A 13,663-nucleotide genomic window follows, 5' to 3' on the forward strand; every position below is an offset into this window, starting at 1 on the left:
ACGCAGACACGGGGAGAACGTGCAGACTCCGCACAGTCACCCTCGGCTGGAATTGAACCCTGGCCCCTGGAGCTGTGAGGCAGCAGTGCTAACCACTGTGCCATCATGATTTCCCAATTGCCTCAGTGTCACCACCCTGACATAACCTCAGTGGGCATGTCACGTTGCACAACAGGAAAGGATGCCACTCCTAGAGTGAAGCAGACGCTTTTCTCTCTTTCGACATTTTACGAAGAAGAATAAGTGAAAGCGGTGCACAGTTCATTTTTTTAAAATTAAAAAAACAATTTAGAGTACCCAATTATTTTTTTAAGGGGCACTTTAGCGCGACCAATCCACCTAGCCTGCACATCTTTGGGTTGTGGGGGTGAAACCCAAGCAGACACGGGGAGAATGTGCAAACTCCACACAGACAGTGACCCAGGGCCAGAATTCGAACCCAGGTCCTCAGCCCCGTAGTCCCAGTGCTAACCACTGCGCCACATACCGCCCTGGTGCACAGTTTATAACCTTCAGATTGTTGCCTGATTTTTATCAGGCGTACAGCCATTTTGAAACCCTGTCCCCAAACCTAAGAAAGACTCCAGGCAAAGAGTGAAAACAGACCCAGGAAAATGAGTCAGAGCATTGTGGAACATCTCCCCACAGTCCGCAGTCCTGGTTATCTTGTGCGGTGCCGAGTATGTTGTGATGTGACCCTATTTTCACTCTATGTTCACAGCCGTAGAATGAAATGACTTATTACTCTTTTCTTCTTTTTTTAATACTAAATTTAGAGTACCCAATTCATTTTTTCCAATGAAGGGGCAATTTAACGTGGCCAATCCATCTGCCCTGCACATCTTTGGGTTGTGGGGGTGAAACCCACGCAAACACAGGGAGAATGTGCAAACTCCACACGGACAGTGAGCCAGAGCCGGGATCGAACCTGGGACCTCGGCGCCATGAGGCAGCAATGCTAACCACGGTGCCACGATGCTGCCCCATACCCTTTTCTTCTTGATGCCTTTTGCTGTCCTCCTCTCTGCAAAAATAGAACTCCCCTAACCCAACCTTTCAAGGCATCAGTTGTGTTATCTCACCAAATTGGCCATTTCTTGTGTGTGTGTTTAGCGAATGTTTGAAGGTTATTTGACCAGGGAAGCCATCACAAACTGGGCTGAGCCACTTGTCAGCCAAGGTTGTCAGGGATCGCTGGGCGGTGGTCAGAAGGCTGAAATCTGTCTGACCTTTCTTCCCCTTCTCTAACCCGAAGGCACTGAGCAAAACCAGTTGAGAGTAACTGAAGGTCTGTGTGGTTGTGATGAATATGGGGTTGCGTTTGGGATTTTCCGCAATCAAAACCTTCCCCCTCCTCCACTGGCCCGGTGCGGGGCTGGGGGAGGGGGCGGTGATGGGGGAAGGGTGTAAAATTCCCCCACTGTGTGTCTCTTCCTCAGTTAGCAGAACCAGGTTTCGTACTGAAAACAACAGGAGCCACTTTCATCGAATGTCTATCAAAACAAATGATTATAAAAGCAGGCGTTACCTGTGTGAATGTTTTTTCTGAAATTAATGAAGTAAAAAGTGGTTTTGATGGCTAAGATTGGCTGTTTGATCTGGTGCATGTATGTAAGTCAACAGGCCAGGGAACGGGCACATACAATTATTCTGCTTGCTGACTCATTAAAATGAGAAGACCGTGGGATAACATTAACATCCCATTACTGCCATCTTTCACCATAAGGTGCGAGTCCTGTTGCTGAGTAGACTTTCAGAGGCAGGGCAGAAGCTGGAACTGAAGTGCACGGGGATTCAGTAGACACACTGAGTGAATTCATTACTTAAGGATAAAATTCAGCGAGGTGACATTTGAAAATGTATCAGCTTTTGTACAATTGGAAGTGAGAATTAGCAAGAACTTGGGGGTGAACAGTGGGAGATTGGGGTGTCAGAGAGAGGCCTGTGGGGAGGGGTTACCGGACCTTAAGTGGGGATAAGAAGGAGGCGTAAGACCTAACCCCAATTATTTTCAGGTTTCCCCCGGGAACTCCTCTTGCCAGCCTACATATAATAATCTTTATTGTTATAGACTTACATTAACATTGCAATGAAGTTACTGTGAAAAGCCCCTAGTCGCCACATTCCGGCGCCTGTTCGGGTACACAGAGGGGGAATTTGGAATGTCCGAATTACCTAACAGCACATCTTTCGGGACTTGTGGGAGGAAGCCGGAGCACCCGGAGGAAACCCTATTGAAGCTGGGTGGGGAAACGGCCCCTAAATGGTCAATAATTGGCCATTTAAGGGTCTAATTTGGGGCGGTCTATCCCACTGTAAAGTCACTGAGAGCCCCCCCCCCCGCCTCTAAACCTGCAGGTTGGAGAGCCTAAAATTCACGCCATAGTGACTTTGATTATTTGGTTTATTTGCTTTCACAGCCACAGAGTAATTTTTTGGGAATGCCGCCACAGTGTCAGTGTGGCTCAGATGGTAACACGCTTGCACCAATGTCACAAGGTTCTCGGTTCATGTCCCACTCCTGGACTTGACTAAGCACCGGAATCAAGGCTGGAACTTCAGTCCAGTACTGAGGGAGTGCTGCACTGTACTACAATCCCAAACCAGACCCCAACGGTGGCAAGGATACTGGACCATATCTCCAATATTTTAGTTTGTTTGCAAGACTGGACGGAAAGAATGATTAGCTCGAGGAGTGATTGTACGAAGAAATAAGGGATTGGTTTTATTTGAAACATACTTTATTATCAATACAATATTCAACTTTTTAACTTTGCACTCAAAAAGAACAGCTTACAATTACCCCGTAAACACTGCTACTCAATTTCCCATTAAACAACAAGAAAAGAAACCTACAGCTCTCAATCTATCTTAAAAACCAGCATGGCATAGAGTAATACAGTACTTGCATCATCCAATATATTTGGACTCCTGTTAGAACCCCTTCAGACTCTGTCTGAATATCTTGAAAAAGCTGGTTCACCTGGCATGTCTCAGCTTCTCCTGGTCCTCAGACAGACTGCTCTGCTTTACGTATTTCTCTTCTATAACTATCTTACTGTGGGAGAATTGTGGACTCAGTGTCAGGCAGATCAGAATTTAGCTCCTCTGTCCAAAGCTTTCCCCAAAAACTGCCTCTCTAAAGCTTTTCAAAATTGTCTGACTCCACCCAGCAGTGACCCCATCTCCCCAAGCAGGCTGCAAAGCACATTAATTCCGCAGGGACTTTCCCAGTCAAACTACTGTCCGTTAGTTTGGCCTGAAAAAACATATTACTTTGTCAATTGTACCTTCTGGCTGCTCTTAGCCCCCAGGCTATGCAAAACAGAATTGTTTAGAAAAAAAAACAAACCACTGCAGTCAAACACACTCTAACCCCAGGCTTTTAACCTTAAGTTGCCCAATACGTAGAATCCAATATTATTAAAGTCTTTCAGTTGTCACAACTGTTGGAGGTGGATGTAAAAGATGCCAAAGAAGAGCATGGAAGTTATCCTTGCGTCATAGTCAATGTTTATCCCCGAGTCAACATCACGACAAAAAAAAAGATTACCTGGTCACTATCACTTGCTGTTTTATGGGATCTTGTTCTGAACAAATTGGTTTCCCACATTGCAACGGTTTCAGAAGTATCTTGTTGACTGTAAATTTATTTGAGATGTTTGATGGTCAGGAAAAGTGCTTTATAAATGCAAGTCATTATTTTCTTTCTCGCTGTTGTAATGTAGGAGACGCGGCAGCCAATTTGCGCATAGCAGGGTCCCACAAACAGGAATATGCTAATGGACCAGATAATCTGTCCTTTTGTGATGTTGATTGAGGGATTAATATTGGTCGGGACACTGGGGATTACTCCTCACTTTCTTTCTCTCAAAACAACCTGTTACATCCAGCACAGAAGGCAGATGGGGCCCTCAATTTCAGTTCTCATCTAAATGACACACCTCCGAGGCTTCATTTCGGCCTTCACTTGAAGGCCAAATCTGAGCAAGGGGAAAATTAACAATCTGACGTCCATTTCTTTGAATATCAATTTGAGGCAATGACCGCTGTCATGTACTGAGAAAACCATCAGTTAAATAAAAAAATACCAGGTTGAGACAATAATGTTCTCCATTTCCCAGCGTGGAGAGGAAGTATTTTTGCTGCAAGGTTTAAATGAATCCCTGTTTAACTTGGGGAGGTATTACAGTGACCAGGTTTTTGTTCTGTGTACTGGTGTCAGGTTACTAAAGGAGAAATAAGCAGCTCATTTACTTTTGTGTGCAGAGTTAGTAATTATGTCATTACCATCACCAACAGCAACAACAACCTGCATTTAGATTGCTGTTTGTTTTTTTTTGCTAAACAATTTTATTAAGGCATTTTGGCATAGTAAACAACAACAATACAAAACAGTGTGCAAAGAACAATCAACATAGTGCAAAAACCAGCTCTCCTCCTCCAAAGACCCGCCTAACTACTCCCCTAATGTACGTTACCCTAACTCCCCCCCTGCTGACGATTAATTCTCCGCGAAGAAGTCGATAAATGGTTGCCACCTCTGGGCGAACCCTGACAGTGACCCTCTCAGAGCGAACTTAATTCTTCCAGTCCGAGAAAACTCGCCATATCCGACAGCCAGGCCTCCGACTTCGGGGGCTTTGAGTCCCTCCGCCCCAGCAGAATTCGTCGCCGGGTAGATTGTTGTTTCACTTCCCGTACCTAGTGGTGCACAAGGCAGACTTCCATCACGAGGCTTTTCCTTGAACAGGCCGCCGGCCTGTCACCAAAGGCTGATGGCTCGAGGCGCGCCGCTCCGCATCGACCGTGGCTGACCAGGAGCGTCTCCCGCTATTACCGTCAGCCATAGGCTTGAGTTAGAAGGATTTTCCAGGTTGACACTCAACCTGTTTGGAGGCCGTGTTATGAACACGCATTCCTTGACCATCAAATCCTGGGGTGGGACTCGATCCTGGGATTTCTGGGCTCAGAGGCAGAGACGCAACCCACTGCGCCACCAGACCTCCTATTTATCTAGTGCCTATTATTTAGCTTAATAAAACCAGGTGCTTCTTCACAAGGGTTATAAAGCAGAATTTGACACTGAGCCACATAAGGCGATCTTAGAGCAGATGTCCAACAGCTCAGCCAAAGAGATAGGTTTTTTAGGGGTGTCTTAAAGGAAAAGGTGAGGTCAGGGACAAAGAGTTGTAAGGAGGGAATTCCAGAGTGTGGGGGAGTAGTCAGCTGATGGCACAGCCACTCGAGGTGGAGTGATTAGAATGAGGAACGCTCAAGAGGTCAGAGTTAGAGGAGGACAGATATTCTGAAGGACTGTGAGGTTGTATAATATCCGGTGCTTCACCTCTGGTATATCATTCGAAATATTCCTTTCCAGATCCACTCCCACATTTGGAAGGACACCAATCGCTCATTGTTTTCCTGGCAAATTTGCACCCTAGCTCAAGTGAATGTCGTGTGATCATTTCAAACACTTGCCTTTTGAAAGGAAATCTTACACCAAGATCATATATACCCCATAAAGGTCCCAAAATGGTTCATATTTGGCATTAGTAACCTGCTGTGTGGCAGCGCTGCGTTCACCTTCCTGCTGCTGGCTTGCTTTGTTGGTTTGCGCTGTGTTTCCTGCTTTCTGCACGATCTCGAGGGTTTTCTTTTTGTCATTTATGCCTGTGCTGGGGTGGATTGTCAGAGGGTCTCTCTCTGATCTCTAGGAAGAAAATAAATTGTAGGAATGCCGGACATCCTCAGAGTCAGCGTCAGCGAGTTAGTTATGGTACAAGGCCGGGTGTCAGCTAATTGTGCAGGCCATCAACATGCGAGGCGGAGATAGAATTTCTTAGGGGGTGGACTTTTGTGGTTTTTCCTGGAATGGAACCGGGCCGAGTATCTGTTGCTCACTGATTGTGTGTGGGGGCTACGTTTCAGTGTGTCTCGGTTCTCCAACGTGACTGAGGGTAAGTTCCTCATTGACTGTGCGGGGGTTCAGTTTCAGTGCAGTGGCTAGGTTCCTCACCAACTCTGTGTGGGAGTTTGGTTTCAGTGTCTCTGTCTGTCTATTCTCAGTCTGTACATTTTCACAAAATCACAAAACAGCAATTGGATTAGAAGGCCATTCGGCCCATTTTTATCCTGTGTTTCCTCCGCGTGCTCCGGTTTCCTCACACAGTCCAAAGGTGTGCAGGTTAGGTGGATTGGCCACGCTAAATTGCCCCTTAGTGTCCAGGGATGTGCAGGTTAGATGGGGTTATGGGGATGGGGCAGGCGATTGGGCCTAGGTAGGGTGTTCTTTCGGATGGTCAGTGCAAACCAGATGGGCCGAATGGCCTCCTTCTGTACTATAGGGATTCTATGATGATATCAGTCCGATCCTCTTCCATCTCATGCATTCCCCCATCTTGTTCATTCTTTAATGATTCCAGGGTTTTCATTATTTTTCTTTTTGTTATCAATTTAGTATACCCAATAGTTTTTTTTCCCAATTATGGGGCAATTTAGCGTGGCCAATCCACCTACTCTGCACATCTTTGGATTGTGGGGCTGAAACCCACGCAGACACGGGGACAATGTGCAAACTCCACATGGACAGTGACCCAGAGCCGAGATTTGAACCCAGGTCCTCAGCGCCGCAGTCCTAGTGCTAACCACTGCGCCGCATGCTGCCCCTTCAGGGTTTTCATATTAACTATCGTACAGGATAGGGCATCCCGTCGGACGGCACAGTAGCGCAGTGGTGAGCACTGCTGCCTTAGGGCGCCGAGGACCTGGGTTCGATCCCGGCCCCGGGTCACTGTCTGTGTGGAGTTTCCACATTCTCCCAGTGTCTGCCTGGGTTTCGTCCCCACATCCCAAAGATGTACAGGATTGGTGAATTGGCCACACTAAATGACACCTTAATTGGAAAAAAAAAGAATTGTGTACTCTAAATTCATTAAAGAAAAAAGGACTGGGCATCTCAAACTTTGAGCATCGGGTGATTAAGAACAACTTTGTGTGAGTTCTAAAGTTAGCATTTTCCACTAGCTTGTCTCTGCCTCCCATTCTCCTGTTCTCACTGTTTAATTGAAAGTATTATTTCAGGTTTATCTACTACATGCCATTTACTACCTATAGGTTCACCTGGCACCTCCTATCCATGCTGAGAAGCCCATGTGTAACTATACTTTTGTCTGAACTATGACACCCGACAGTGAAGTCTGGATTCTTGCCACTTGCCTTAGTAATCCTGTTCTTCCTTTACTACCAACCAGTCTTAAACATCTGTTCCACTGCGTCTTTATGAAGCTATTTTTAGTGTTTTCCTCACAGCCTGAGTATCTGTTCCTCAGCGTCTGCAAGAAGCTGTTTGCTGATCTACATTGGCATGTCTAGCGACGCCTTGATTTCAAAATTCTCAAATCCCTCCATGGCCTCTCCCAACCCTGTTTCTGCAATCTACTGTCCAATAACACCCCGAGGCCTCTGCCCTTCTCCTGTTGTGCAATCCTGATTTTAATCACTGAACTATTGGTGAGAGCCATGTCTTCAGCTGCCAAGCCCCTAACCTCTGGAATTCCCTCCTTAAACCTCTCCACCCCACAAACTCCCTCTCCCCCCTTTTTTAAAATTTAGAGTACCCAATTCATTTTTTCCCATTAAGGGGCAATTTAGCGTGGCCAATCCGCCTACCCTGCACATCTTTGGGTTGTGGGGGCGAAACCCACGCAAACACGGGGCGAATGTCCAAACTCCACACGGACAGTGACCCAGAGCTGGGATCGAACCTGGGAACTCGGTGCCGCGAAGCATCGTGCTAACCACTGTGCCACCATGCTGCCCCTTCTTCTCCCTTTAAGATGCTCTTTAAACCTACCTCTTTGCCTGTCCTTTTATCTCCTCGTGTGGTTTGATATCCAAGCTTATTTGATGCTCCTATGAGATGCATTGGGATGTTTTGCCATGTTGGAAGTCCTCTGTGAATTCAAGTCAATGGTGGTGGTCTTAGTGTGTCTTTTTAAGCCCGTGTTTCACACTATAGGATTAAAGGTTGACTATCTTTTGATTGTTGCTACCAGATTGTGTTTTGAGTGTGCGGTGGTGTTTTATGCCAGCTCAGGGAGTGCTGGTTTTGAAGGGCCAAAATCTGTTGTGTTGAGTGAAGCAGCGCATTGGTGATCCAGTGAGTTGTCCCATGTGCGACCGGGGTCCGGTTTAGCTCAGTTGGCTAGACAGCTGCTTCGCGATGCAAGGTGAGGCCAACAGCGTGGGTTCAATTCCCGTACCGGCTGAGGTTATTCATGAACCTTCTCAACCTTCTCAACCTTGCCCCTCGCCTGAGGTGTGGTGATCCTCAGGTTAAATCACCACCAGTCAGCTCTCCCCCTCAAAGGGGAAATCAGCCTATGATCATCTGGGGCTCTGGCGACTTTATCGACCCATGTGCAATGAGCTTAGCAGCCACTTCTTTCAGCTTTCTGAGGCTTGATGAAGACAAGCTCGTCTGCTCATCCCATCAGTCGGGAGATGGCATGGTTGTAATGTCACTGGACTAGTAATCCAGGGGCACAGGCCAATGGTCTGCAGGTAATTGGTTCAAATCTCAGTATGGCAGCCAGTGGAATTTAAATTGAACAAATAAATCTGCAATATAAAGCTGGTAAAAATGGTAACCATGACAACTAACACTGACTGTTATAAAACGCCATCTGGCTCATTAATGTCCTTTACCTAGTCTGGCATAAGTGTGGATCTAGCAACCAGTTCAAGGGCAGTTGGGGAATGTGAAGAGTTACACTCTGAAATCCAATGTCAATACAGATGAAAAACTACAGTAAATATATAAAGCATTTCTGCATAGTTCTGTGTCATGTGAGAGTACTTTTAAAAAATGGGGGTTTATAAATGAGTGTGTATATAAATTTCTGTAGTGAGAGTACCTTTAAGAAATGGGTGTTTACTACTGCAGTGATGTCAGAGAGTGGGTGGAGCTGGGCTGTCTGTCAGCTTTTTACTTTTGTTTTTGAGCAGGCTGCCGGGTGTGTTTTAGTTTCGTTTTCAGTGTTGGGGCTGAAGCCAGACAGAGCAGGTGTACTGATGTTCTCTTTGCCATCAAAAGACTATCTCTTGATCATTTGGTGAATTCAGAATTATAAATGTTTTCAGTAGTGACTTTAACCTGATGTGCTTCTGTTAAAGGTTTTGTTTTTAAGTCGTATGGATGTTAAAAGGAAAGCTTAAAGGATTACTTAGTGTTGTATTCTTTGGGAGTTGTATTTGAATTAATGGTTGTTAAGATAGTCACTGTATGTTTTAAAAAGGTTAACTTTTTTTTCTTTTTTTAAATATAAATTTAGAATACCCAATTATTTTTCCAATTAAGGGGCAATTTAGCATGGCCAATCCGCCTACCATGCACATCTTTGGGTTGTGGGGGTGAAACCCACGCAAACACGGGGAGAATGTGCAAACCACACGGACAGTGACCCAGGGCCGGGATTCGAACCCAGGTCCTCAGCGCCGTAGGCAGCAATGCTAACCACTGTGCCACCGTGCTGCCCTAAAAAGGTTAACTTGAGTTCATAGAATTAACATTGTTTTGCTTTAAAAGATACTTTTCCATTTCTGCTGTACCACACCTGTAGAGTGGGTCGTGTGCTCCCCATACCACAATCTAGTAAAAGTTGTGGGTCAGGTGAATTCCATGATACACTTGGGGGGGGGGGGGGTCCGGAAGCTCCAATGTCCTGGAAGAGAGGACGCCCAAACTCTGTGAGGGAGCTTTCAGTGTATGCCCCCCCCTCCCCCCTCCTGAATCCTGTCTGAAAAGGGGGAAAGTTTTTCCTGTCACTTTCCCATCCTACCCACACTCACTCCCGCTGGTTTAAAAATTGAGGCTGGATGGGATAAGGCCCTTAAACGCAAGGAACTTAAATAGGTGAAAGGACGAGATTCTTGCGGAGACCACTCTTGCCAAAGCATGAAATTGCGACTATGTAAATCGCAGCATCGTTCCAGCGCAGAAGGAATATTCGTTCCATTCTCCTGCCTTCTCCCCATCACTGTGCACGTTCCTCTATTTTCAGATAATGGACTGATTCTCCTTTGAACCTGCCTCTACCACACACACACTCTCAGGTCCTGCATGCCAGACCTTAACCACTCTCAACATAAAAACGTTTTTTCCTCTCATATAGAACATAGCGAAATACAGCACAGAACAGGCCCTTCGGCCCACAATGTTATGCCGAACTTTTGTCCTAGGTTAATCATAGATTATCATAGAATTTTGTCATGGCGCCGAGGTCCCAGGTTCGATCCCGGCTCTGGGTCACTGTCCGTGTGGAGTTTGCACATTCTCCACCGTGTCTGCGTGGGTTTGCTCCGGGTGCTCCAGTTTCCTCCCACAAGTCCCGAAAGACGTGCTGTTAGGTGAATTGGACATTCTGAAATCTCCCTCTGTGTACCCAAACAGGCGCCGGAACGTGGCGACTAGGGGATTTTCACAGCAACTTCACTGCAGTGTTAATGTTCGCCTACTTGTGACAATAAAGATTACGAAAGGATAGAAATTTGCCCCACGAGGATTCACGCAATTCTGAATCCGCCATTGCAGATACTTCGGTTTAGTTTCCTGCTATAATGCACGTTACGTTTTGCCATGCTTTCTTATGCTATTCTCGCGTCCCTCTGCACTTTCATTGTCAATCTTTGCAAACATCGTATGTGAGGCTATCGGAATTAATCTTTCCCAGGAAGAGACTCGTAGAATTGCAAGTGCTAGCCGTGGCACAGTTGGCACCACTCTCACGTCTCTGAGTCACACAATCCCCCTCCGAGGCTTGAGCGCAAAATGTCTCCACTTGACACCCAGGTGCGGTACTGAGGGAGTGCCGCACTGTCGGTGGGTTGCCATCTTTCAGGTAAGACATTGAACTGAGGCTCCATCCGCCTGCTCGGGTGGCTGTCAAAGCAGCCATGACACTATTCGAAGACGAGCAGTGGAGGTCTCCCGGTGACCTGGCCGGTATTTATCCCTCAAGAAAATGTCTGCTCACGATCACATTTGCTGTCTGTGTGCAAATTGGCTGCCCTGTTTCCTATGCCACCCACAGTAAAGTACCTCATTGGCTGCAATGCATTTCCAGACATCCAGCGTTTACAAAAGGCGCTATATAAATGCAAGTTTTTCTTTCTTTAATCCTAAAAGCTAATGGAATGAAGGAATTGAATTTATTCTGTCACATTGAAACAGGGACCTTGGTAGTAGTCTGTAATTCAGGACTATCTTTCAGTTGCACAATATTCTTTAGGTTTTCAGCTGTATTTTACTGGTTTTGTTTTAGTAATAAATCAAATGTTAAATATGTTTTCACAGAATCACTGTCTGCTATTACAATAGAGTTGATGCCCTGTTTAGTTTGACATTTGATGCTCGGTTAAAGTTGGGGAGGAGGCAGCAGGGTGGCGCAGTGGGTTAGCCCTGCTGCCTCACGGCGCCGAGGTCCCAGGTTCGATCCCGGCTCTGGGTCACTGTCCGTGTGGAGTTTGTACATTCTCCCCATGTCTGTGTGGGTTTCGCCCCCCCACAACCCAAAGATGTGCAGGCTAGGTGGATTGGCCAAGGTAAATTGCCCCTTGATTGGAAAGAATGAATTGGGTACTGTAAATTTATTTTTAAAAAATAATTGGGGGGGACATCCTCCAAGCCTATTGGGCCTGCTGACTTACTTGACATTTTCTGATTTAAGTTCACTTCGAATTTCATCCTGTCCTGCTGTCCCTGAATTTTGTACTGTTAATTCTGCCCGGGACCAGCCCGCTTTCTCTCACGGTTTTTGCACTGTTTCTGTTCCCTTTGTCTCTCTCTGCCACCCTGTTCCCCCCTTGAGTTAAACGCATCTAAATACAGGCGGCAATCCATCTGCCTGGCCTTCCTGTTACTGAAACCGCGGTCCATAACTTCAAAGGAACATAAAAGAAAATGAACTGCTTTTAGACAAGAGTGGAGCCCTCGGCATTCCCACAGTGTAGGAGAGAGTGAGTGAGAGCAACTTGGCATATTATGCGCATGTTGATTGTGATTGGTGTGGGATTGCAGGATCACCCGTATTAGTCACAGTTTGACAGAGAGCCTATGTGCTGACAAAAGGAGAGTTGGAACAGAGTTGCATAAAAGCTGCGTGACTCCACAAATTAGACTTTACCAACACGGATTAACGTAACGAGCTGCCAGAAGCAATCCCCCCCCCCCCCCCCCCCCCCCCCCCCACCCCCACCTCAGAAGAAAAATGCTCTGTTTTTTGTTTCCCACCCACAGATTTTGTTTGCAACCTTTATCCGATAGCAGGTTTCAAAACTGGAATGAAAGCAAAATACTGCGGCTGCCGGAAATCTGAAATAAAAAAACAAAGTGCTGGAAAATCTCATCGGGCCCGGCAGCACCTGTGGAGAGAGAGAGAGAGGCCAGAGTCAACGTTTCAAACGGAATATGATTCTTCTTCGGAACAGTTCTGGAGAAGAGTCCTTTTCGACTTGAAACATTAACTCTGTTTCTTTCTCCACAGATGCCTCGAAACTGGCGGGCCAACATCCCCGTCTGCAGCACCGGCCGGTGCCTTACCCCGAAAACGGCCGCCACAGGACAAGGCTCCACTTCGACGTTAAGAATCTCTGACGTGATGTTAAAGAAGGTGCTTAACAACTTGGGACACGACCAGCACATATGAGGATGATTAGCTGCCCCCCCGCCTCCTCCCACCAAGAACAACGCTCAAACCTGTCCTCCACCCCTGATAGAAATCCACTCACCCTCGCCTTGGTTAGATGAGCCCTGTGCACCATTATCTTTATTGTCACAAGTAGGCTTACATTGGCACTGCAATGAGGTTACTGTGAAAAGCCCCAAGTCGCCTCATTCTGGCGCCTGTTCAGGGGACGGAGGGAGAACTCAGATTGTCCAAATTACCTAACAGCACGTCTTTCAGGACTTGTGGGAGGAAACCGGAGCACCCGGAGGGAGCCCACGCAGACACGGGGAGAACGTGCAGACTCCGCGTAGATAGTGACCCAAGCCGGGTATCGAAACTGGGACCCTGGCGCTGTGAAGCAACAATGCTAACCATTGTGCTACCGTGCCGCCCATCACCTTGAGCTGGATCAGACCAAGCCGAGCATAGGAGGGCGTCGGGTCTATCCTGCAGAGAGTCTCCCTCCACATCTCCTCTTCCAGAGTAGGACCCAATTCACATTATCTGAAAGTGCAGGCTCCTACATTGAGACGACAATCAAGCAGTCATTTGGCCGCACACAATTTGAATATTAGAGAAGAGAATGACATGTTAATGAAAATTTCACAAATTGTCTGTCCTCTCAGCAATTTTCAATAATCAAGCTTTTAGATCACAGACGCTCAGGGGCTCGTTTAGCACACTGGGCTAAATCGCTGGCTTTTAAAGCAGACCCAGGCAGGCCAGCAGCACGGTTCAATTTCCGTACCAGCCTCCCCGGACAGGCGCTGGAATGTGGCGACTAGTGGCTTTTCACAGTAACTTCATTGAAGCCTACACGTGACAATAAGGGATTTTCATTTCATTTTTCAGGGGGAAAACACCCAAAGAAAACCAAAATTTGAAGGATGATACAGTTAAATAGGTATTGATCATATGGGAGGGTGATAGCCTGC

At 46.6% G+C, this 13,663-nt stretch overlaps 1 protein-coding gene across 4 annotated transcripts in view; it reads left to right on the plus strand.

Annotated features, from left to right (window-relative positions):
• The window catches only part of LOC119954200 (NGFI-A-binding protein 1-like), a 59,624-nt gene that overhangs the window by 22,061 nt on the left and 23,900 nt on the right, over window positions 1–13,663 (plus strand). For 2 of the 4 annotated variants that reach the window (XM_038779215.1, XM_038779216.1), the window contains exon 3: window positions 12,546–12,671. The exons of the other annotated variants lie outside the window; for them this stretch is intronic. In XM_038779215.1, the coding sequence (XP_038635143.1) occupies window positions 12,546–12,671 (126 nt within the window). The remainder of the gene's footprint in view (window positions 1–12,545; window positions 12,672–13,663) is intronic. 4 annotated transcript variants of the gene reach the window in all.

This window comes from Scyliorhinus canicula, chromosome 19 (assembly GCF_902713615.1).
Source record: "Scyliorhinus canicula chromosome 19, sScyCan1.1, whole genome shotgun sequence".
In the NCBI taxonomy this organism is placed as follows: domain Eukaryota; kingdom Metazoa; phylum Chordata; class Chondrichthyes; order Carcharhiniformes; family Scyliorhinidae; genus Scyliorhinus; species Scyliorhinus canicula.